Source organism: Cheilinus undulatus, linkage group 8 (assembly GCF_018320785.1).
Source record: "Cheilinus undulatus linkage group 8, ASM1832078v1, whole genome shotgun sequence".
Lineage (NCBI taxonomy): Eukaryota > Metazoa > Chordata > Actinopteri > Labriformes > Labridae > Cheilinus > Cheilinus undulatus.
This window is the reverse complement of record NC_054872.1, coordinates 29,328,267-29,351,454: the sequence shown is the minus strand read 5'-3', so window position 1 is coordinate 29,351,454 and position 23,188 is coordinate 29,328,267. Positions and strand designations below refer to the sequence as shown.

General features: G+C 41.7%; 1 protein-coding gene across 6 annotated transcripts; it reads left to right on the top strand.

Annotated features, from left to right (window-relative positions):
* Window positions 1-2,979: 2,979 nt before the first annotated feature.
* Window positions 2,980-22,062, top strand: LOC121513624 (ataxin-1-like). 6 transcript variants are annotated; one of them, XM_041793494.1, is made up of 6 exons: window positions 3,021-3,118; window positions 3,211-3,330; window positions 6,843-6,915; window positions 7,764-8,019; window positions 11,649-13,726; window positions 15,626-22,062. In XM_041793494.1, exons 5-6 carry the CDS (start codon window positions 11,921-11,923, stop codon window positions 16,280-16,282), a joined length of 2,463 nt encoding a protein of 820 aa, XP_041649428.1. In that variant the 5' UTR covers window positions 3,021-3,118; window positions 3,211-3,330; window positions 6,843-6,915; window positions 7,764-8,019; window positions 11,649-11,920; the 3' UTR covers window positions 16,283-22,062. The 6 variants fall into 6 exon arrangements, with proteins under 6 accessions (XP_041649432.1, XP_041649428.1, XP_041649430.1 ...); XM_041793496.1 differs by lacking the exon at window positions 7,764-8,019; XM_041793497.1 differs by lacking the exons at window positions 6,843-6,915; window positions 7,764-8,019.
* The last annotated feature ends 1,126 nt before the right edge of the window (window positions 22,063-23,188 follow it).

Sequence of the window (23,188 nt, the reverse complement as noted above, 5' to 3'; positions counted from 1 at the left end):
AGCCAGAGTGACATTATAAGGTCTTCTGATCGATACTATCATGAAAGGTGTCTGTACACAGTGGTAAGAGCAATCATTTTTAATGTATTAGGTTGATGTAATCTCCAAAGTAGCCAATGCTGCTGTTTTGTATAAGAAAGACATTCGAAACCATTACTAAATTTGACAAATTTGTCATTTTCTACTGAGAAATGGAACCTATTCAAACCATTAAAGGAAATAGATTGCATAAACTGTCTGTCATAATCTTTTGTATAACTAGGCAACTATTTCATGGACTCTACGAATTCATGATGTTGAACTCTAAGTCTTGAATTAGGTCATTTTAATTGTAAGAGCTGCCAAAATGTTCTCACTTTGTTGTTTATTTTGTTGTATATTATACCAAGGACTTTGTTCAAGGTCACTTTCAACTTGTGTCACAACTAAAAAAAGCTGAAATATAATAACCAGTGAGAGTTACGTATCCCAAAGTGCTCTACAGTTTTTGATCAAGATAGTGAAACTGTGTGGATGCAGTATTTATCCACATAAATACAGATGAATGAACCCTAATGGAGAGGTGAGGTCAATGTCACCTGCCCGGTCGAATTTGCTGTCCCTTTGCTCTTTTCATTAACTACCGAATTCACTGGCTCTCAATAGGCTCTTTCAGCGTGTCATGCTACACCACCATTGAGCTACAGCCACGTTGCCACCCATCTTTCTTAATGGGGACTGGAGACTGTGGAGCTGCCTTGTTGCCATGGCAGCAGGCGCGTTCACATTCTCCCCACATAGCGTGCAGTGAGCATGTTATTCCCTCCAAACAGACAGGTCTGCTCTAAGACAGGACCGAGCCAGGGTTATTGGTTATTTACCTCCTGCCCTGGTACCAGATGCCCTCTTAATCCTTTGCTTTCTGTTATCTTTATTACTTATTCATAGTTTACCCCCACTGGCTGCTTTCACTCCTGAAATTTGCTCCTTCACTTACTTTTTCATATTTTCTCTGTCATAGCCTCTTCCTTGGAATAGTAAAACTACCCAGGTCTACAACATGGGGGGGGGGGGGGGGGGTTATCTTAGATAGACCCCCAAATATACTACTTTTAATCAGCAATTTATAAATTGAAAATTATCAACCATTACTTGGTCACTTAATGAAATACTGTAATTCAAAATTCTAACCCTATACTGTTATTGGTAGACATCAATACGTTCTCACTTTTGTCACTTATTTATATTTTTTCATTATCATTGCAAAAATTAAGGTCAACAAAGTGACCATATATGGTTTTGTGTGTGTGTGTGTGGGGGGGGGGGGATTACATACACATACAAATATGTCACTAAGGGAAAATAAACACATGGGATCTAGTGAGCATTTAATTGCAAAATAAAAGATATCTAGATACAAATAATTCATACAAGACACAGAGAGGTTGCCTTCAGATTCTGACTTCTTTCAGAGGCAAGACATGACTAGCTTCAAAATACTGTTTGGTGGTACCACCAGTTTCATCTTACAATTCTAATAGGACAACTATAATAAGCGCAAATATTGAATGGCTAAGTGAATATTAGCTGTGATGACACCAACATTAAAAAATAACTGATTTTTACCATTTAAGTAAAAAAAAAGTTATATTGATGTAAAACTGACTAAAACCACATATATTTTACTTTTTATAACAGGTATTTTTCTTTGTAATTCCAACAGAAAACAAAAATAAAAAAACAACACACACATATATTGACTGTATGAATTAATTTAAGCATAAATAAGGCTCACATTAAAAATTAAAACTTATATAAGCCCCACAAGTATAATAAAACTGTTATACAATTACTAATACCACACCTATTTTACTATTTATAGCTTGAAAATTCCAATAAACTTGTGTAATTACTGGATCAATCTTTGATTTTTCACAAAACTGTGATAACATCCAACTAACTGGGCGTATGTCCAAATATTGTTCCTCCATTTTCACTCTAAAATTTAATATTTGCTAGAAATCCTACTCAAACAAAACCTATCATGACATTAAGCACTACTAATCGCCTTTATAATGTGTGAGTTTCATCAACTTATCACGGTTATCAATTATTTTACAGCCATTTTTAAGAACCAAACGAGATGTAAAACAGCATTTTTCGACTTCTGGAGGAAACAGGAAGTTTTAGAGCTGCTGATTGGTCAGGTGCTTTGACGTTGACAGATCTCTACTGATTGGCTGAGAAAAATCATTGTGACTCTAACGAACTAAAGAAAGTGATATCTTTTGAGTGACTATATGAAGTTTATATAATTTCATCAGAGCATGTTAAGACCCTCCAAAAAACGTTCAACATGGTTTAGTCCACTAAATAAGGTGAGAAAGTATTTGGGCTGCCCTGAAATGCTCGCGTATATATTTTTCTACTTAAAAAGCCTAAGCCAAGAAAAAAATAGTTAATATATTTAGGGGCACATTTGTCAATAATAATTGGCATGCCGTATTTCATCTTGTTTCACATTGGTGTATCTTGATAGAAAGCTATATTAGTTTTCTTGCTTGCTAGCTTGTTGAGGGGTTAGTTTTGTCTCGTTTTCTCACTCGCAGTCTTTCAGTTATTACGCTTTTTTTTTTTAATCAACGTAATGCTCCACAAATTTTCACTGATGCAATAATTACGTAACAATACTTTTACTTTCATTTTAGTGCTGCCCTTATTCCTCTTTGTTTCACGTCAGGGATAGGGAGACCCTCGCTTGTCTTATAACTTGGGAAGAGCCTAGTTCACCGTTGTTTTAAACTTTATTAGTATCTCCAGCTATCAGTTAAATTTGGACCCTAACTGTGCTGTTTATGTAAACACGCGTTCCTTGAGGTGCTTCAAAATTCAGACTCCAAGAATCCTGAAATTCTCAGTATGACACATGACTTTATAAACATTTTTGTTTCTTAAATATGACCGTTACATCATGCTTTCAGTGTCCTGTGTGAACATATGATCAGAGTTACATGTCTGGACATGTCTGCTGCGCACAGAAGGTTCATTTCAGCCCAAGGGACTGAATGGTGAAGATAAAGAGCAGACTGTGGGTAACGATGCTTGGATAATTGTTGGCCGGATCAGGAACACTTTCAAGGTAATATGATTAATCTTTACAGATTTGCAAGGACATTGTGGTTAGAAAAGTAACCCCGGAACTTGGACTGTAACTAGTATTTTTCTTCACAGTAATTTTCATGCAGTGTTAAAACCTGAAGCAGCTGGAGCCCACTCATGTTTCACTTTTTCCTGCTGGAGGCTACTGTGAATGAGTGTAGAAAGAAAATAGTGATGTGTGCAGAGACCGCTGTAAGTTTGTAAAAGAAAGAATGTATGCATTGTTTAGTCCTTACTTTTATAACTGTAAATATTCCTACTATTGTTATACCCATTCATACTACACTTCTCACTACCACTTCTAATAAGAAGGACGTACACCTTCAGTATATTTAATTTTTGTTAGATGACATAATTCTTGGATAGTTCCCAGCACTCTCTCTTTTTATGTGTAAACAGCACAGGAGAATGCAGATAGGCCCACAAAAACCCTCTTACAGGTTAGACAACAATAATCAGCAAATACTAGTATTGAAAAGAATCTTTTGGTGAACTTATAAAATAGGTTGTGTACTTCCCATCACTGGAGGGATGCAGATAATAACAGACTGAGCATAAGAAATCATTCCTTTCAAACAGATGGGTGAATTTCTGCTATTGATTTGGATCTAATTCAGGTCAGTTGGAATGAGTTCTGTCAGAGACAGTCTTTATAATGATATTTGCCTACTTATGGGGGACATACATGTATTCACAGGGGACTTCAGCAGCTTTAGGTGGTGTAAGATCATGTGGAATAGCTCTTGTAACAGAGAGTGTTGTTCATTGTTGTTATGAAACACAGCAATGTTGAGATTTTTCAGTAAAACAACCAAAAAGAATTATGGTCAAGACAGGTGCAAAAGATCATCTTATTGTATGACTAATGCTATCATTGCCTCCACCAAGGAGGTTATGTGATCAGGTGGGTTTGTTGTTTTGTTAGTTTGTTAGTTAGTTTGTTAGTTTGTTAGCAAGATAACTCAAAAAGTTGTGGATGGATTTTGATTAAATTTTCAGGAAATGTCAGAAATGGCATAAGGAAGAACTGATTTCTGATAGATTTTGGGAGTGATCCGGATCACCATCTGGATCCAGGAATTTTTAAAGGATTCTGTACTATTGGGAGATAGGGCTATGGCGGAGGTCTGCACTGTTACCACTTTACACCAGGAGATGGCGGACATGTGTTTCTATTCAAGTTTTGGAGTTTTAAGAGTTTGAAAGACGCACGCCTGGTCGAGGAGACGAGTCGGAGCGCAACAGAAAGAAAGACAGCGAATTGTAGCGAGAATACTCACAATGCTGGGAGGAATAGAGGAATATTCACCCTCTGCCATGACTTCCAGTCGTCCAGTGAGACCATGGGTGAGACTGTCAGTGCATCTGTTGGCACCGGCAGGCAATGCTTCCACCATGACAGTCCACCCATAGCGAAGCCAATGCTTTGCCTCACCGTGTTTCCATCCCACCGGGGAGTAATTGACGAATGCCATGGGGGGGGCACATGGGGATGGATCCAGGAACTTTTTAAAGGATTCTTCACTATTGGGAGATAGGGTTAATGGTGGAGGTCTGCGCTCTCCGAGTGCTTTTCTAGTTACAAATAACATGAGTCATATCCATTAAATTGTAAAGATTCTTAGAGCAATAGGGCATTTTTGGAAATGTTAAAACTCAGCACGTCTGTTCTGATTTTCTTTGTGTAGTTGTCATTTGCATAACATGGACATTGTGTCCCTGAACCAGCACCACACCTGTCTTAAATGCAAGACTTGACCCTGTCAGTGCTTTACATCTTGTACACTTGCAGTGACATGTATTTACTATTATGTGCTGTACTTTTGCACCATTGTGACCACACTACAGCTGGGAAGAATGATCATGTTCGTTACATAGCTGAAGCACTACAGATTTACCATGCCAGAAATGCAGGGGAAGCCTTTGATCAAGCTAGAAACAGGAAGACAGAGTTGACATCTGTGCCTTCTCGTGTGCTCACTCTTGATTTACTCAGTACACTGAACACTCTGCTCCATGCAATTACACCAGCTGGATTTGTGAATTCTCCCTGGAAAGCTTATATGAGCTTGCTTGGCTGACATTAATTCTGACCTTGAACGCAGAGGGAGCCATGTCAAGTCAGAGAAGCCACAGTCTCTACTAGATGCACTTAATGCTCCACAATGTCTTATTATTATTATTTCTTTGCTATCTGCTGCTTTGAGGATTATATAGTGTGTGAGGTTTACATGAACCTTGCAGCTTATTTGAAGGGACTTGAGCCACAGTGAAGAGGTGGCTGTCCCACCTGTGCAATGATGTTTTTTGTTCCCATGTCTAGCAGCTGGTGAGTCACATACCATGGCTTTAGTTGGTCAAGATCTGTGGTTTTGTGTGTTTATGTGTTTTTGTGTGTAGTATTAGTCAAGGGAGTTTGAACTGAATGGTTTTGAAAAATATGTAATTGCAATTATTTTGACTCATTGCAAATTTGAAATGAATTGTTTAGAGCTGTATCTGTATTGACAGATACTTGTGGTGTCAAATTGAGTTGTTTTTTGTTCTCATAATCTGATCTCAAGATGCTCTTTGAAAGCTTAATTTGCATGCTGCAACAAGAAATCACTGGCATTTTTTCTCTGTTACATTTTTATCTCAGAATTAATTCAGTTCAATTTTGCCCATATGGCACATTTCATACAAATGGAAACTCAATGTGCTATACAAAAGATTGCTACAAAACTGTGTTGTTGATGAAATGGGTAAGAAATGGAATATGCGATAAAATCTGAAGTCTTGAAAAAGGTATGAAAGTATTAAATTTAATGTCAGATTTTGTAAATGTCTCAACTCACTGTTAAAACCTCAGACAGTTCAGTAGACAAATCAAAAGCCACTTCCACTGTTCATGATCAAACATTTACCATTTTTCATTCCATTAAATCCTTTAAGATCCATAAAAAAATCCTTTTTCCATGGTTAAATTCAAGTTCAAATCTATATGAGCAGGTTTGAGTCCAAACAGGAAGTCAACCCTGTTACTTTGTACTAGTAGGAAAATCCAAAAACAGTTTGAATGAAAGATAGTGCAAATTTAAATTGTGATAATGAGGGTGTGATTAATCGTGATCAACTACAGAAATTCTGAGATTATTCACAATTAAAATTATAACCTTTAACAGCCATAATGTTGTTGTATTGAAGGGAATAATCATTTTAGTTTTATTCTCGTTTTGATTAAGAAAAACATTTTCAAAAATAAGGAAGGTGGGATTTTTGTGAACTATTTTTCAAAAAAGATACTTGACAAAAAAGTATTAAACTTGTAATATGACACATTTCAGGTCAGAGAAGTATTGCACCTCCTGCCAATTTGTATATTGCAGTAGGCCATAGTGAAATTTAATCTAAACTTTGATTAATTGCTGCTCAGCCTTAGTTTTAGCCTGTCCAAGGCTAGGCATGTCAAAGGATGACAAAATAACTTTTAAATTACTGAAAATACTGAAATTACATGTTTTATAGTCCATTTCAAAGAGTTATCATCTTTTTGCCATTTAGTTGCTACTACAGAGACATCCCTTTCAGATACTCACATCATGCCTCTTACTGAAAGATGCAGATACGAGAAAGGTGGAGCTTAAGTTACTATACTACTATTTCCCAAGCTTGTTGTATTACAAGTGTTATCTGATTTGATGCATTTTCCTTGCTTTCCCCAGTCTGCAGTCTAGATTGAGGAGACACTGCTTGTTTTGCCTGCAGAAGAGCTGAAGGTGGCTGGCCCTGTCATTGGTGAGTGCTTGTCTGCAGCCAGGCTCTCTCTGCTCTGTGCTATGCGGGATAAGGAAGAGGCCCCTCGGGTGAGAAGGGCCCCAGTGCCAAGTGGCTGGGCGGCGGGGTGTTTATCAGCACTGCCTGCCCGCACAGAGGGAAATATCTCTGGGGAAGAGATTGGGGAGGCCTGGGTAAACCTGGAAGGGGGCAGTGGCAGGCAACTCCGAGTCACTTTGCAGCTGTGAAGACTATAATTGTAGGGCAGCTCGCAGGGCAGATTAGAAAGAGATTTGCCTCAACTGGGGAAAGTGCATATGAAAATGAACAAGAACGAAGCCGTGCATTAAAACAGCTTTGACGTGCTAACACACTGAACAATTTAATCCTGTGCTGGTTTGTGTTTGTGCATATGTGTTAGTGTCTCTGCATGTGTAAGCCAATGCGAATATCCCACAGTTATTCACATTCATGCAGTATGACTGTCTGAGCAAAGCCTCTCTGAATCTCCAGCTCTCTCTCACTCTCACTCTCCCTCCCTCACCCTCCCCTCCGTCTGTTGCTCCCTCCCCCTCCTTCCCTCGTTGTGTGAGCGTAGTCTGGGCGCTTAGCCAAGTAGAGTGTGTTTTTTTGAATGAATACCTGATGCGGCTGATGAGGCTGGCTGGGGGAGGAGCTGTGTCAGTGGAGTACCGAGAGAGAGAGAAAGAAAGAGGAGGGAGGTAGAGAGGGAAAGGGAGAGAGGCAGAAATACAGAGAGAGAAAGCGAGAGAGAGAAGCAGCCAGGCAGAGAGGGAGCTGGCGGTCTGGTGGCCTTGCATAACACACGTTGGAGCAGCCTTGAACGCAGGACTTGGTGTTTGCTTCAGCAGTGGGGAACTTCCTTCATCGTCAGCCCGTTGCAGGGGCAGCGTAGCCTCCAAACCAGACAGCCCAGAGAGAGAGAGAGGAAGGCAGAGCTGGAGCAGCAACAGCACAGGCTCCAGGAGAGGAGAGCGGCACAAAGGAGAGATTCAGGAAGAAGAGTCCTAGGAAACACGTCTCCAACACACATACACAGACACACATACAGAGGCAGGAAGAATCCTTGGACATGCTCTGCAAGCAGTGGCTGTGGAGAGACTGGTGAGCTATTCTTAGTACTCTAACCAGAGGAGGGGAGGAGGTGGAGGAGGGGGGGTGGTTTGTCTCTTTTCTTCTTGATTTGTGCCATAGTAGTATTTTATGCCCTGCTACTCATCTCACTGTCACTGTGAAGCCCCTAGAGGCTACAGTCACAGCGTTTGTGTCCAGAGTCACAGTTGTGGCTTTCAACAGCATTGACCCTATTTGTTTGTGGAGTTGCCTGCTGAGAGTGACGCCTGCACACTTGCTTTGCTCGTACGCCGTGTGATCGGTTGTGTGTCAAGCACTGATGCAGAACTCTGGAGTCATTGTGAAGACAAACGGTCGAAACCCGCTGCCTGTTCTTACTGTCTGCTTTAGTCTGCTACACAGTTGGTCCGCCTCTTAAAGGAACAGGAACCCCGTTTGTACATAGATGGGGCAGTAAAATGGCTCTTTTGGGTATTAGATAAAGCAGTACGCTGTATTGATCTGCTCTGTGGTTAAAGCGACTGTGTATGAAACAGGCTAGAGGGGAGGTCCTATTTATATGCAGCCATACTCACATATATGCACGTACATATTGTCCTCCGTAGTACCTCCCCCCTCTGTTTCATTCCAGTGCTCGGATTGATAATGATGTTTTTGTACTCTATATATAGCCATTTGCTTTACAGGATATTCACTGTGTATCTATGACTGGTCAGGCAGGTGAAACATGATGCATAGCAGTGTTTACAACAGGTTTTTCACCTTGCATTAGCTTTTTTGGTATGAGCAGCAACATATTAGGACACTACCACTAAATAATTTTGTTGCCTTTGTATCGCTTCACTGCATCATACTGCTGCAGAGAAATGTTATTGCTATGAAGCTGTGGATCAATCCGAGGAGTAAGTAGTGGTTCTGGAAACATGAGAGAAGCCTCAAGCGGAAGGAGAGGAGGTGGGGGACTGGAGAAGCTGGCAACTGCTGCGTAAGAGGGAGGAGATGTAACTCCGCTGGGGGTCTCTCACCTGGAGACAACAGAGAGGAGGTTGAATGAACAAAAACATCTCTTCTGGGCTTCAGTGATGGCTGACACACATCGCTACACAAGTCTATTTCTATGGTTTGTGAAGCTTTTTTTTTATACGTGGGAGTAACCAAAGAGGATCACATGCAGGGCTGGCTCTAACATTCAGTCTGAGCTGAAAATCATCAGAGTGATGAGCGTCACCCCCCTCCATCTCTCCCTCTCAGTGTTGTCATCCCTCCATACATGTCTCAGAGGTGACAGTCCCGGGCCAGGAGACTGACTCAGGGCTCCTGTGTTTAGTGTGTCATGTCTTGAAGGGTTGCCTTTGTTCTCCATAGCATCACATGGACCGTATGTTTGTCAGTGTCACTGTTCTAATAATAGGCTGGAAAATTGAGAGAGGCTTTTGGCTGCTGAGCTGTGTGTGTGTGTGTGTGTGAGATGTTCAGATAGTGCAGCACACAGGTCATACGAGGAGAGGAAAGACGCCTTCTTTCTTTTGGAGCGTTCAGTCGTATCTTGACAGTAATGGTATGTTTTTGTGGCACTGGAAATCAGAGCATCCTTGCTGTGTCGTCCTCTCTGCTAGGATCACACTTGTGCTTTAGATGTGATGTCATTCCAGTGTTGACACGCTGTAGCTGAGGTGGGGTTGTTGCCACTGAGCGATGCTGCACACTGTAGCTCAGGCTGTAGCGGTGGCTGTGTTGCTGATCGGGGATCTCTCTGCAAGGTGGGGGCTATGGTGCTCTGATGCTGCAGGCGCTGCTCAATATGGGTCAGGAGAGGCAGCACTATCTTCTTCTCCCCATTCCCCATTCTCTTTCTCTCTCTCTCTCCTGCTTTCTCACTCTTAATCCTCCCGCCTTTACTCCCTGTCCTCTTTCTACACAGTTCTATCTGTCATCTTACATTGCCTCTCTCCCTTTCCTCCCCCTCGCTCTCTGTTTCTGTTTCTTTCCAGCTCTGCTGCTCTACTCCTTTGTTACATATGCTTGAACTACCAGAATTTATGGTTAGATGAAATGCATATTGCACACGGTGTTTGGTGCTTTCTGATGCAGTGACCTTGTGAGAGCCAGCATTAGATGTAGATGCATCCAAATAGAACTGACCAAGGTCGCCTCCTGTGTTTTTTTTCCTCTTCTGTCTTTATGTAACACGTCTGTGGTAGCCCGCTGTAGCCTACCTCCTCTATGATATGAAAATACAATTTAGCACTGTCTATTAGCCTGGCTCCTCTGAATGGTATTTAGGGGGAGAGGATTGAATGGATGGATGTGTGAGAGTGTGTGTCATACACTCCATCTCTGTGGTGCCTCTGGCTAATGAACAACTCGGAGTGGTGTGCATTGACCCACAGATAAGCCTGCAGGGAAGAGCGGCCAATCTGAGGAAAAAACTGTGAAAAAGCAAAGAAAAAAGCTGCATGTTGGTGTTGCATGAATAAATGTCGCTCATATGTGCATGTGTTATCTATGTGAACATGCATGCATTTGTATCTATAATACAAGTGACTGTATATTTGAACATCTTTTCATCTAGCTACTTTTTGGCCTGTTGACATAGTTGGACACCACCAACCTACCTTGAACACATCATGAGTTCAGCCAACCAGGCTGGGAATAAAAGCTTGTTTCATTCAACTCTGCCTCAGTTAGTCTTAAAAAAGGGGCCTACTCAGTCATTGTTTGTTGTCCACTTTGCATTCCCTTGAACTTTGAAACACCTCTCAAATTGGCTCAAAGCATTACAAAAGCCCATATACACTTCTTGCAGAATGTTCCATCATCAAATTTACAGCCATATTGTTTTTACTTCATATTTTCTGAAGTGCTCACTGACCCAGAGTTCCTGTCTGAAGGTGGATGTTATATTTACAACAGACCCACTGACTCAACATAAGGCTGAGGAGTGTTGAAACAAAGACAAAAGCTCAAGCTCCTCTGAGGCTGTTACTATGTACTGTTTTTCTTTCAGTCTGCTCTGCTTTCTTACCCTAGAGCCTGGAGCAAGATAACAGCCAACAGCAACTCACATACACTAACCCTGCACACACACACCCATGCACACAAACGCCACAGTTCAGGAAACTCCTGTCTGGTGTTGGAAACATGAAAGAGCCCCTTCCACGTTATGTAAATGATGACATACAACATTGCACTGTACTTTCCTGTATGTCATACATCATTACACATGGAGAGGCAGGCTGAGCCCTGACAGATAAGATCCTCTAGATGTGCATCTCAAAAGGGGTTGATCTTGGAGAAACGTATACAGAATTTGGCCTACATGTCAAGTGCATCAGAAAAACACTTATCAGCTGCAGCAGTTGTGCTTGGTACCACCTTGTGGCAAAACAAAGAACAACAACTAAAACTCAGAAGCAGGGCTTTGTGTTTGTATCTGCATTATGTGAATAAACTGTAAAACAGAGGCCTAAATGAGCTAATTCTGCTGCTAAATTTAACAAATAAGACTGAAATGAATTTTAGTCAGTGTATCTTTATGGATACAACACAGAGGACTTTTAAGAAGGTCAACATGTTATTTACATATGTAAAGTTATTAGGCCTATAACTTCCTCTTTATCTTACCTTAGTGTTTGATTTGAGCTTCTCTTTGTTTTCAGATTCCTGCAGAAATTGTGGACGAGGTGGACTAATCAGAGATGATTCCTCATGAAGTCTTTGGAGCTCATTCTGTGAGCTGGAATGACTCCATCTTGTCTGATTTGCGATCTGGAGCTGTCAGCCACTAAACACTAAGAGAGCCAGGGCCGCACAGCAACCAGAGAGGCCAGCTCCTGCACCAAACCATCTACTCAAGGTAAGAGAGGCAGAAAGACACAATAAGAAGAGCTTTAGAAGGGCTGCCTGGGAATATTAAATCCACACTGGCACAATGAAATCCAACCAGGAGCGTAGTAATGGATGCCTTCCTCCGAAGAAGCGGGAGATCCTGGCTCTGGAGCAGAGGCCAGTGGTGGTGGCTACAGCGACACCTCCAACTGCAGTGGTGGCTGACAGTGCCCACACAGAGAATCTGGCGTGGCTGGCAAGTGTCGCCAGTGAGCGCTGCAAATCCAGGGACGCAGAGAGTCCGAGATGTCCCATGTCCTCTGCTTCATCCTCTTCTCCTTCAAACTCTGTCTCTTCCCCAGCCACTCCTTTATCTGCTGTTCCCCTGGCTTCTCTGCCTGCAGTTTACCCAGCAGCCCTTCCCCAGCAGGCTGGAGCAATCCAGTTTGCTCAGCTGGGACCCAATGTTCAGTTCATAAGCTCCGGGCCTTATGCAGGCTACATCTCCTCTCACATCATCTCAACAAATGCTACCACTGCACCTAACAGCTCCAACATAGGACAGCAGCCCCAGCTGGATAGTTACACCACCGCCCTCATCTCTCCCACCAATGCCAAAGGGGAGCAGCAGTTTCAGATAGCGGTCTCTCCCACTGAACTGACTCCTGTGTCGCTCCCAAGCTCTCCCCAAGTCACCAGCCAGTACATTCATCTGGACAGCAGGACTCCTCTCACTGTCAGTGGAAACGCAGTCACTCCATCCACAGCCCACCTCCAGCTGCACCCTCACACAGCCGTCCTCCCACAAACGCTCACCTTGGCTCCCTCACAGCTACTGGTTCAGTATGCAGATGGTTCAGTAGGAAAGAAAGCAGATGGGCATGCTAAAGGTGCACTGAACGGGGAATTGGAGGTGGTCAAACATACTAAAACGCCAAGTCAGCCGGGAAACCATCAGCAGGTCCAGAGCTATGAGGCCAGACATATCCTTCTGCCTGCAGACTATTCCCAAAACCCTGCAGGACTCCAGACCTCCCTGGTTCTGGTTGCCCAACCAAACCACGGTGCTGAACGAGATGCTGGCCCAAATAAGATCTCCTTGGTCCAGACTGAGAAAGGAGGCATCTGTTTGGGGAAACCAGTATCCAGATCCTCCTCTTTCACCTCCCTTTCTTCATCAGAGGTGGTGAAGTCTGTTACTCCTCACACTGTCATCCAGACAACTCTACCGTCAGAGGAGCTACCGGCCAGTCTCTACTCCTCCACACAGCCTTCAATCATTGGTTATATCACCAACACAAACCAGCATGCTGTCAGCTACCACGCCACACTGCCCCAACACCTTGTCATCCCCAGTGGCCAGTCCCTTCTCATCCCAGTCAGCGGCACAAACAACGGCACAGAGGTTGAGGTCAGCCGCTCTGTTAGCGCCTTGACTGCCACCACCACTCCTCAGATATCCACCGCCATGCCTCATGCCTATCTGGCCACAGCCCTGTCCAAGTGTGAAGCGCTTGGGCCGGATGGAAGCCACCCTCCCCCTGCTGTTGCACAGACACCAGCGCTGCCGGTCCCACCCTCAAACCCGGCCCCTGCTGTGGTGGCAGCTCCCTCCCCAACACCCGCTCCTGTCCCCACTCCCACCCCAGTTTCCATTCAAGCCTCCCCCTCCATATCCTCTTCATCTTCACCTGTGGCACTGCCTCCTTTCTTCATGAGAGGCTCCATCATCCAGCTGGCTGATGGGGAGCTGAAACGAGTGGAGGACCTGAAGACAGAGGACTTCATCCAGAGTGCTGAAATCAGCAATGAACTGAAGATTGACTCCAGCACAGTAGAGCGGATCGACAGTGGGCAGAGTCCAAACGCAGTGATCATTCAGTTTTCTGTGGGAGAACTCAAAGCCCAGGCAAGTTATCCATCATTCATCAATCTTTTACAGATTTATGATGATTTTAGGTTAGACCCCCCCCCCCCGTTGATTTTAAAGTCTGTCAAGAGGCTGTTAGGGTACTGGTAACTGTAGCTTGTGTCATGCTTATCCTTGTCATGTAATAAGCTCTTAGCATTACAGAAATCAAGTCCATCATCTGTGCCAGTATATTGGCCAGGGTCTAAAGTAGACTATGTATTCCCAGCATGCATTTTGACTTTTCAGAGAAGGAAAAGCATAAGTATTTTTCTGTTAGCTTATGTTTTGTTTGCTGCCAGAAGCTTCCGTTTCATCCCTACTGAATTTGAGTATTTACAACTTTTAATGTGACATCAGGTGGGTTAAATGTTGTTAATGGAACCTTAGCGAAGAACAAAGATGGTGGCCACTGGACATACTATGTCAGTTTCAAATCAGGTCAGCTATGAGCAATAAGACTACACCAGTCACAGTCCAGTTGCAGGATATAAACGTAATCATTCTAGGTGATTTTTCTGAATATTACCCCACGTCAAGAGGTAAAATTAGGTTTGCTAAAATGCCTAGATAGAGCTGGAATTAAAAATTTAGCTGTTTTGAATCACATCTGCAGCCCAGCCTCATTTTTGTCTGCTGTCCTTCCCATTTGTTTCTCAGACTGTATTAGTTTGTGCTTGTAGGGGGTTTGCTCTACCTGCTGATAAGCCCTTGTTACCAGGTTTTTAAAATATTGCTCTAAAACAAGTGCTTAGGCACAGCAAAATAACAAAAAAATACCTTATCTTGTACAGATGTCTTCATAGCAAGGCTGTCTTCATTAATGCATTAATTGTGATTAATTGAGGTATATAATTAGTGCATTCATTTATTTATCAATTGTGATGCTTTGTATGCTTTATTGTCCCTTTCAGCACATTTTAGTAAAGCTACTGCAACCTTTCCCTGAAGCCTCAGTGTTGTAAAATAAATATGCCGCTATGCCTTAAGGTTTCATTTCACTTATAAACCACTGCACACAGTTCAGCAGACAAGTCAAAAAAAACATCTGTAGCCTCTGTTATCAAATATTTACTTTTTTATCCATCCTTTATTTTCTTTTCAATCCATAAAAAAGTTCTAGTTCTTGTTTAAGACAGTACAAAACCTAAATGAAACAAAAACAGTTTAAATGCGGAGATTAATCACAGTTAACCACAGGTATTCTGTGAAAATGTTTCTTTATTAGCTGTTATTTAATAGTTCTTATTGCTGTTACTTATATTTGACAGTGTGGCTGTACTAGGACACCCCTGCCCTTCCACAAGCTTACGTGGAAAGCATCAAGCAAGAATTGCACATGTTTTGCCTTTCCTGTTCCCACAAGGAAAGACTGGGGCAGAGTGAAAAGCAGCAGAAAACCCAGATCAGAGCAGGCATCAGTGACAACAGAATGGCACTGATTAAGTCAGAAAGATAATAAAGGAGGAGCTGGGGTGGAGGAGGAGGGTTGCAAGAAGCTGCTTGCAGAGGGAGCAGCAAAGCGTAGCCAGGCCAGAGCAGTTTAAATATGTCAGCATGAATGCAATAGTCACTAACATGCTTGGTGCAAATCAGCTGGCTGTAAGCTAAGGGGGGTTTGCATGAGATCAGCAGATCTTAATTATATGGCAGGATTTGACTTTGTTGCCCACCTGAACTTGAGTTAATTGCTCGATGTGTTTGACAGCCCTACTTTTTGGTGATAATAATTTATGAATTCAGATGACTTTATTTATTCCAAAAAGGCAATTCAGTTTCACAGTCTACCAAGTCTTATTAAAAGAAGTGACAACAGTGTATAGCGCGTTTACGTTTCTCTTTTATTCTCTGCACATTTTAATGTTTATCCAGCTAACAGTAAACTGTGTTCTTCTCCAGGTGTGTGTGGAGGTGCTGGTGGAGTATCCCTTCTTTGTCTTTGGTCAAGGCTGGTCATCCTGCTGCCCTGACAGGACCACCCAGCTATTTGAGCTGTCCTGCGCTAAGCTGTGTGTGGGTGACGTGTGCGTGTCACTGACCCTGCGCAGCTTAAGGAATGGTACAGTAACTGACAGCCAGGGTTTGGGGACCAAGATGAAGACAGGCCACCTCTCTGACTCCTGTCAGAACATGGATGTCACAATAAGAAACAGTGCGAGTCCAAGCGCTGTGGGCCGAAACAACGGCCTGCTCATGAAGGCCATCAGTGCAGACCGCCTGGAGAGAGAGCAGCTTACTGGATCAGATCTGCCACTGGGATTGGAATTAGTTCCAGGACAAGGAGAGGGGATCTATAGGAGTGGAGACGTAAGGCAGGAATCAGTGAAAACAGATACGGCTGCTCTTACCAAAACACACTGTGGTGATCCAGAGAGACCCACGACTCGGAAAAGACGCTGGTCAGCTCCAGAGCGAGACCAGACTGAGAGAGCTGAGGAGGAGCCTCCTCTGACTCTGCCCAAACCCTCCTTCATCCCTCAGGAGGTTAAACTCAGCATAGAGGGGCACTCTAGTGCTGGGAGTGAAAGGTGCTTGAACAGAAAAGTTGACTGTTGAGAGAACTTCGGAGGAGTTTTTTGATTACCTGTGGTTTGCTTTGTGTTTCTCCCTCTCTTTCTCTCTATCCAGACAACTGTAATATAGGAGTTTACTCAGTATTTACATTTTCTTTACTTTCACACAAGTCTGATGTCTACGATGAAGTACTGCCGAGCACCTTCATAAGTGGTATCACACACGAGATCAGTGCAATCAATGCTGAAAGCAAAAACGAATGCAGCGTGAATGTTGAGTATGAATGGCAGCCACACCCTAACCCCTGAGAGACATTGAACCTGTGTGTTACATATCATGAGCTGGATTTCCTTCATCATGTGGCTTAAACCTGCTGGATGCAGACAAGTCAACCATTCCTGTTATCACATGGAGAGCACAGACCCAGATGTCATAGTGTAGAAAGTGAGTGAGCATGTCTGGACTGTTATTGTATTTGTTGGGTTCATGGTGACGTTTATGTTGATGAAGTCAAAGTGAGAGACCTATTGTGTTTGAAGAAGATGCTCAGTCAGCCTGGATGTGATCTGTGCTGCCTTTTCTATCTTTTGTTGTAAGTTTAGTGCATTTTTTCATACTGTTACAGGTGTGAGTATCACAGCAGGGGACTCTGTGCCACTTTTTCTTTATGCGTGTATGCCTATGTGTGTTCTTGAGTCAGACAGAGCGTTGGTTGAGGTTGTTTGTGTGGCTGATGTGACCTAGCTGTCAAAAGGCCTGAATGTAAATCCCTACATATTTGCTTTATGCTGATTAATAAAGTCAAACAGATGCTGCCTAATGACTGGAAGGCCAGAAATATTTGGTAGAATTGAATCTGAACAGCTAAAACATAGGTTTTTGGCTACCTGGGGGCAGTATAGCTACAAATCATCCACTATTTTCACATATTACCTTTCATTTACCTTTCATCTTTGGGAAAAGACTTACATAAACATTTGCTTATGGTCATGTGTTTTATCTCATGTTCTGAAATGCCTGCTTGTGTGCCACCTTGTAACATGTAATCATTATTACAAATATTTTCACTGTCAGCAATTTAATTTCATGACGCAGGTGGCTTAATTCATGAAATTTAGTTTATGTAACTCTATGTTTTGATCAGCCAAATCCATCCATCCATAATCTTTAATTTAAATCTGTCAGCTCATTCTAATTATCTTCCATCTTCATTCATCTAACAACTGGTGCTGGTTAGGTGGTGTAGTATTGGTTTTACAAAATAATTTTTACTCAGAATGTCTGCCTGCTGCACCTACAGTGACCTAGATTTAATTAGTGGCAGAAAGGTAAAATATATCAAATTGAGCATAAAGATGCTATAATTTGTAAATTTTTGATTTCCTTTTTCACCCATCTGACATGTTTATTGTTATAGAATATGAGTTAAAGCAACTCGAAATGCAAATGTATGACAGTGTACTAAAGCCACTTTAAAAAGTAGAAAATGATAAATGATAAAACAGATCTGTTTATTATGTGAACGAAACACGTTTTTTGACACGGTGGAAAAAGTACATAACTGTTGTACTCAGGTAGCGGTACAGTTACTATGAACAACATTTACATAAGTAAAAGTACTGGTCCATAAGTCTACCCAAGTAAAAATGAAAAGTATTCAATTCAAAGTTTACTCTAACTACTGAATAGCCACAGAGGAGTTATACAGTAAAATATGATCTTTCCTTATTGGCAAAGACCTCAAGAGAATAGATGAATAAAGCCTCTAAGCCTAAGATAAAGTCAAATACACATCAAAATTGACAGTGTTAATTTAACTTGAATAGAGTAAAAATAAACACTTTAAAAGTGTCTATTGGTCTACACCACATATAGTTAAACTACACTTTCTAAGTGTTTAATATTTGACAGTATGACAGAGCTGCAGTAAGTCTTGAAAAGGCAAGAACAAAGCAGGGAGTCAAACTCATTTTAAGGCGATGCATACTGATGCACAATGCATCCTTTAGGGGCACCTAAAGTCACAGACAGGAAGTCTTACTCAGTGGATAACTTCACTTATAGTGCAAATGTGTCCAAGACCAAAAACAACATTCCACCTCTTTACCAACAAAACCCCGGCAGGGATATACAACAGGCAACATATAAACACATGTAAACACATAAAAAAACACATCTAAACACTCCGCCCAAGGTCATGGTGGGGAACTCCACCCCACATACCCCAGGAGTGATATCTCAGTGGGCAGAGCTTTGATCAGAGGGCTCTACATATCTGAACTAACACTGAGAACCATTTCACTCAGAATGGAGTTAAAACTAAACTCTAGGAATAAAAATCAGCTCCAAAATGATATCACGCTCCAGCTTTTGCTGTGTATGTACAACAGATGTTTGGGATGTGGAGTTACTCTGCTTAAAACTTACTGAAGTAGACTAAAAGTACTGATTTCAAAAAGTACTCAAAAAAGTACAAGTACACAAAAACTCAGTTACAGTAACATGAGTAAATGTAAGAAGTTACTTTGCACTAGAGGGCTGCATTGGGACCCGGTGGGACCCAGAGCAAATATTGAAGGAGCGGGCGGTTTGAACTTTGCTGGGGGTGGGAGCAGGCGGCAAAAAAAAAAAAAACACTGTGGGATCAGGATGATGGAGTCAACAAATGATGTAGTGAAGAAGCTCAAACAAGGTCTTTACAACAGAAAAAGAAAACAAGGCAAGTCTGACAAGTTTTGTTTCTGCAGACAAGCTCTGACTAACAGATTAATATCTACTACTGAATACTAAATGGCGAGACAAGTACAGTGTCATAAATAATTATTTCAACTGAAAAAGCGGGTTTTTGTGTCGTGAAAGTTAATGTTTATGCTTAGAGTGGCTAAATGAGCTGTCCCTGGAGCTGAAACGCGGCAGATTTGACTGACAGCTGCCACTCAGAGAGAGAGTGAGAGAGAGAGATGCTCTCCGTCGATGGGCGATTGTACGGGCTTCTGTGCAGCTGATTCTTTTTCTTAATCATTTGGATTAATAGGTTGTTTGCACTCACATGATCTTCTTGGCACGTTTTTGCACAAGACACTGTTTTTTGTTTTTGATGTATTCCGGGACGCTTTTGTTTCCCCTTTACTGCCAGAACAACACCCGGTCTGAATCTCTATTGATAGCCTATAAAATGACGTGTTTTCTTCTGCGGGACGGGAGAAGACACAAAATCAATGCATCTCTATTACTGCGCGGGCATGAATTCTCAGGGTTTTGCGGGTGCGGGCGGGAGTGAAACACACGTTGCGGGTGAGGGAGGTAATGGTCAGAAATTCAGCGGGAGCGGGATGAAGAAAACAGTCCCGCGCAGGGCTCTACTTTGCACCCCTGTTTTTTGAGTTCATTAAGTTGCAAATTTATGAGAGGCCAGACTCAAAAGTTTTGAGCTTTCAAAGAAAAGAAAAAAAAATAAAGACTTTATATATTTGAAAATTTCAAGTTTATGAAGTCCTAAATATACAGAAACAAAATTCAAATACTGGTTGTAGCAAAGTTTTATCTTGGATTCTGTTCACTTGTGCTGTTCCTCTGAAAGGCCTTAGTTTATGGCGATCTCTCCTCAAAGTCTGGATGCCGATGGTGTTTTAGTTGTGAACTGCCAAGCCACTGCAGATGTAAATTAGCTTAAAGCTAACTCTGGTAAAATGCATCAAATGGCAACATTTATGTTTATTATTGTACATGGTCCATTTACAAATAAATAAATATAAAATAAACAAATGATGTGATGATTCTCACCGAAAATCAATTCCTTATTGGTCAGTCCCAGTAAAATAAAAAACTGTACAAAGGTTGAACAGTTTGGGAAAACAATATAGTTGTAGCATCTCTTCTGCAAAAAAATAGGTTCAAGTAGTATTTTGACAAACATTTCACGTTAAAGAAATATTGCACATTCTTCAATTTGAAAATTGCAGTAGGACATTTAATCTAAATTTGGGCCCGGCCTTAAACTTTAGTACTTGTGCAAGGCAATTGGCTTAATTCCACACAAAAGGCTATTTATAGTTTAAAAATCTTAAAAATTCTAAGGTTTGGTTCTTGTCATTGTATGACTTCTTAACAGAAAATTTTTATTTTCTCCTAGATGTATTACCTGAACTCAAAAATTCATTTAAAAAAAAAATCAGATTAAGAGATCCTAATTGTTTTTAAAGTGGCTCTGATACTCCGTCATACAAACACAAATCAAGACATGACATAAAAACATGATATAGTATTTATCTATTGATGAAAACCTGTACTTTGCCATATAGTGATCAATCCTTGATTTCTTTCCGCAAACTATGGCCTTAAAAATAAACACCTATTTACATCAGCACGTTTCACTTACTTATACTAGAGTACACATCATTTTGTCTCAGAGTAGAGCCAAACCTACAGTTCATACTCAGGAACAGTGTGAGTCTGCCTGTGATGGTGTGTTTGGTGTGTGCGTGTCCAAAGTCACATGTTGAATGTGTGTATTCAGAGCAGCAGCACTTTGATGAAGCATCCAGCAGCAGTGTGTTGGTGTCCCTGCTCCTCAGCTCTTAGGTTTAAATAGAATAATCAACTGACTGTTTTTCACTGCATCATGTCCTGCAGGTTTATTGATGAGGGAAGACATTAATGTTCCGGGGCAGGGAATGTAAACACACATGGGGCAAACTATCTCAAATTTATTTTTGAAGACAGACAGAGCTACTATAGAGAGAAGAATGACTCGTGGTGTTGATCATGTACAGTAAATTGTATCCTAGAGAGTGTACAGTGTGTGTATAGATATTTTATCCCTTATGTAGCCGATGTATTGTATGTGCCACAGCGCCTCCTTCTTCGATCATTCCATGAATTCACCAACATGAAGGCCCTGCTTTGGTTTTTGTCTGTTCAGGTATTGATCTAATGTTCATGAATGTGCTACACTTCTTTAGGAACATCTATATCATTTGGCCTCCTCTGATTTTCTTTCGACTTGCACACTGTAACAAACAGTATGTGTGAATATGAACTGCAGTTTATCATGATAGCCATTGACCTTTTATAACTATGAAAGGTGTTTAATGTAAACCAAGTAACCAGACTGTTCTCTTCTGTTTGTGTTTGACTGCTCAGGCTAAAAAAAAATCACTGCCCAGTGACTGTTCTCCCTCAAAATGATGTGGTCTTATAATCTTCACTGTTACAAAGTACAGTACCGTTTGACCTTTTCTCTCTTTGAGCCTGGCCCATCTTTGTATTTTTACTAAGGACACAACAGCACATACCTATGATCCATAAAATGTAAATGTAACTGATACCATTTTTAAAAAAAATAATAACAAGGTGAGAAGGTTTGATACCACTCTTGGATGTTTTTGGTAAACCTGAGGCTTCAGACAGGTGACTTAGCACAAAGACTGAATACGAGGAAACATCTATTTTTCCCAGCTCTACATCAATAAATAGAATAATTTCTCCACAGAGGATGCCTCAATGAAAAAAAAAAAAATTCTCAACCTAATTTGGAAATGTTTTTTGGCACTTTTTTGTAACTTCCTGTGGACAAAGCAGTGGTCTTAGCTCTTTAATGGTTTTGTCTTGTGCATTTTTATTTTTTTCTTTTTATTAGAAAATGAATCTCCTACTTTTTCCCATAATTGAATGTATGACTTGAATCTGTGCTGTAGAAAATGTGAAAAAGAAAGGCCTGTTTTGCACTTTGAAACTAAACCCCTGGTGGTTTTTTTTTAAGATATAAACTGAAAACAAAAAGTAAAGATATTTGTGTTTGTTAGATTATTTCTTTGTTGTAAAAATGCTTCTCTGCAATAAAGCTTATACCTTTGGAAAGCCTGTTAATTGCCCTTTTAAATGGTGCCACATTTGTGAGGAACATGCATTTGTGGGATGAGCAGCAGAGCTGAGTATCTGGGTTGCGCCTATGAAAAATGTGCCAAATCTTCTCTGCCAATGCCAAACAGCTTATTTTGCTGTTGCTACTGACTCTCAGCTGATTCTGCCATTGACTCTTGTTTGGTGTTTGGTGGATTGGATGATTGAAGTTTGAAGAATCAAGACATATTGGCAATTCAACAATTTATTCATTTAACAAACAGGAGCCCAGTAGCATGTGGAAGAACCATACACAGCCACAACAGCCTGGCACCTCCTCATGCTGGTCACCAGCCTGGTCACACACTGCTGTGGGATGGCATCCCATTCTTTAACCAGCATTTGTCGCAGGTCAGCCAACATGGTTGTGTTGGTCACTCTGGTACAAACAGCACGACCAAGCTGATCCCACAAGTGTTCAATGGGGTTAAGGTCAGGACTGCTAGCAGGTCATTCCATGCTCTCCACTTCCAAACTCTGGAGGTAGTCTCTGATTAACCCTGCTCTGTGGGGGTAAGTGTTGTCATCTTGGAGGATAGAGTTCTTGCTGACAGGGTGAGAAAACAGTATTCTTAGGGTGTTGTCTTCTTGGGACGCCCACTTTGCGGCCTGTCTCTGATATTCCCCGTTATATGGAACTTGGCCTTAAGTTTGGAGATGGCACTAGGGCTTACCCCAAACAATGCCGCAACTTGGTTTTGCGGAACACCAGCTTGAAGGTTGCCCTATCGCACAGGCCCTATCCAGATCAGTCAAATGTGGCATGCTGATTCTTGAAACAGAGATCTACCAACTACTGTAGCAGGGCCCATGCTCACAGGTGCTGCCGGTCAGGCACCTGATTGACAGCACCTGGGGGTACCAGAAGCTCAAAACAAGAGTCAGTAGCAACAGCAAAATAAGCTGTTTGGCATTGGCAGAGAAGATTTGGCACATTTTTCATGGGTGCAGCCCAGATACTCAGCTCTGCTGCTCATCCCACAAATGCATGATCCTTACAAATGTGGCACCATTTAAAAGGGTAATAAACAGGCTTTCCAGTGGTAT

What these genes read in the sequence shown, in the direction of transcription:
- LOC121513624 (XM_041793498.1), top strand. Translation starts at nt 11,921, where the DNA reads ATGAAATCCAACCAGGAGCGTAGTAATGGATGCCTTCCTCCGAAGAAG. An exon ending in TGGGAGAACTCAAAGCCCAG is followed by an intron (nt 13,727 to 15,625) that starts GCAAGTTATCCA and finishes GTTCTTCTCCAG; the next exon opens with GTGTGTGTGGAGGTGCTGGT.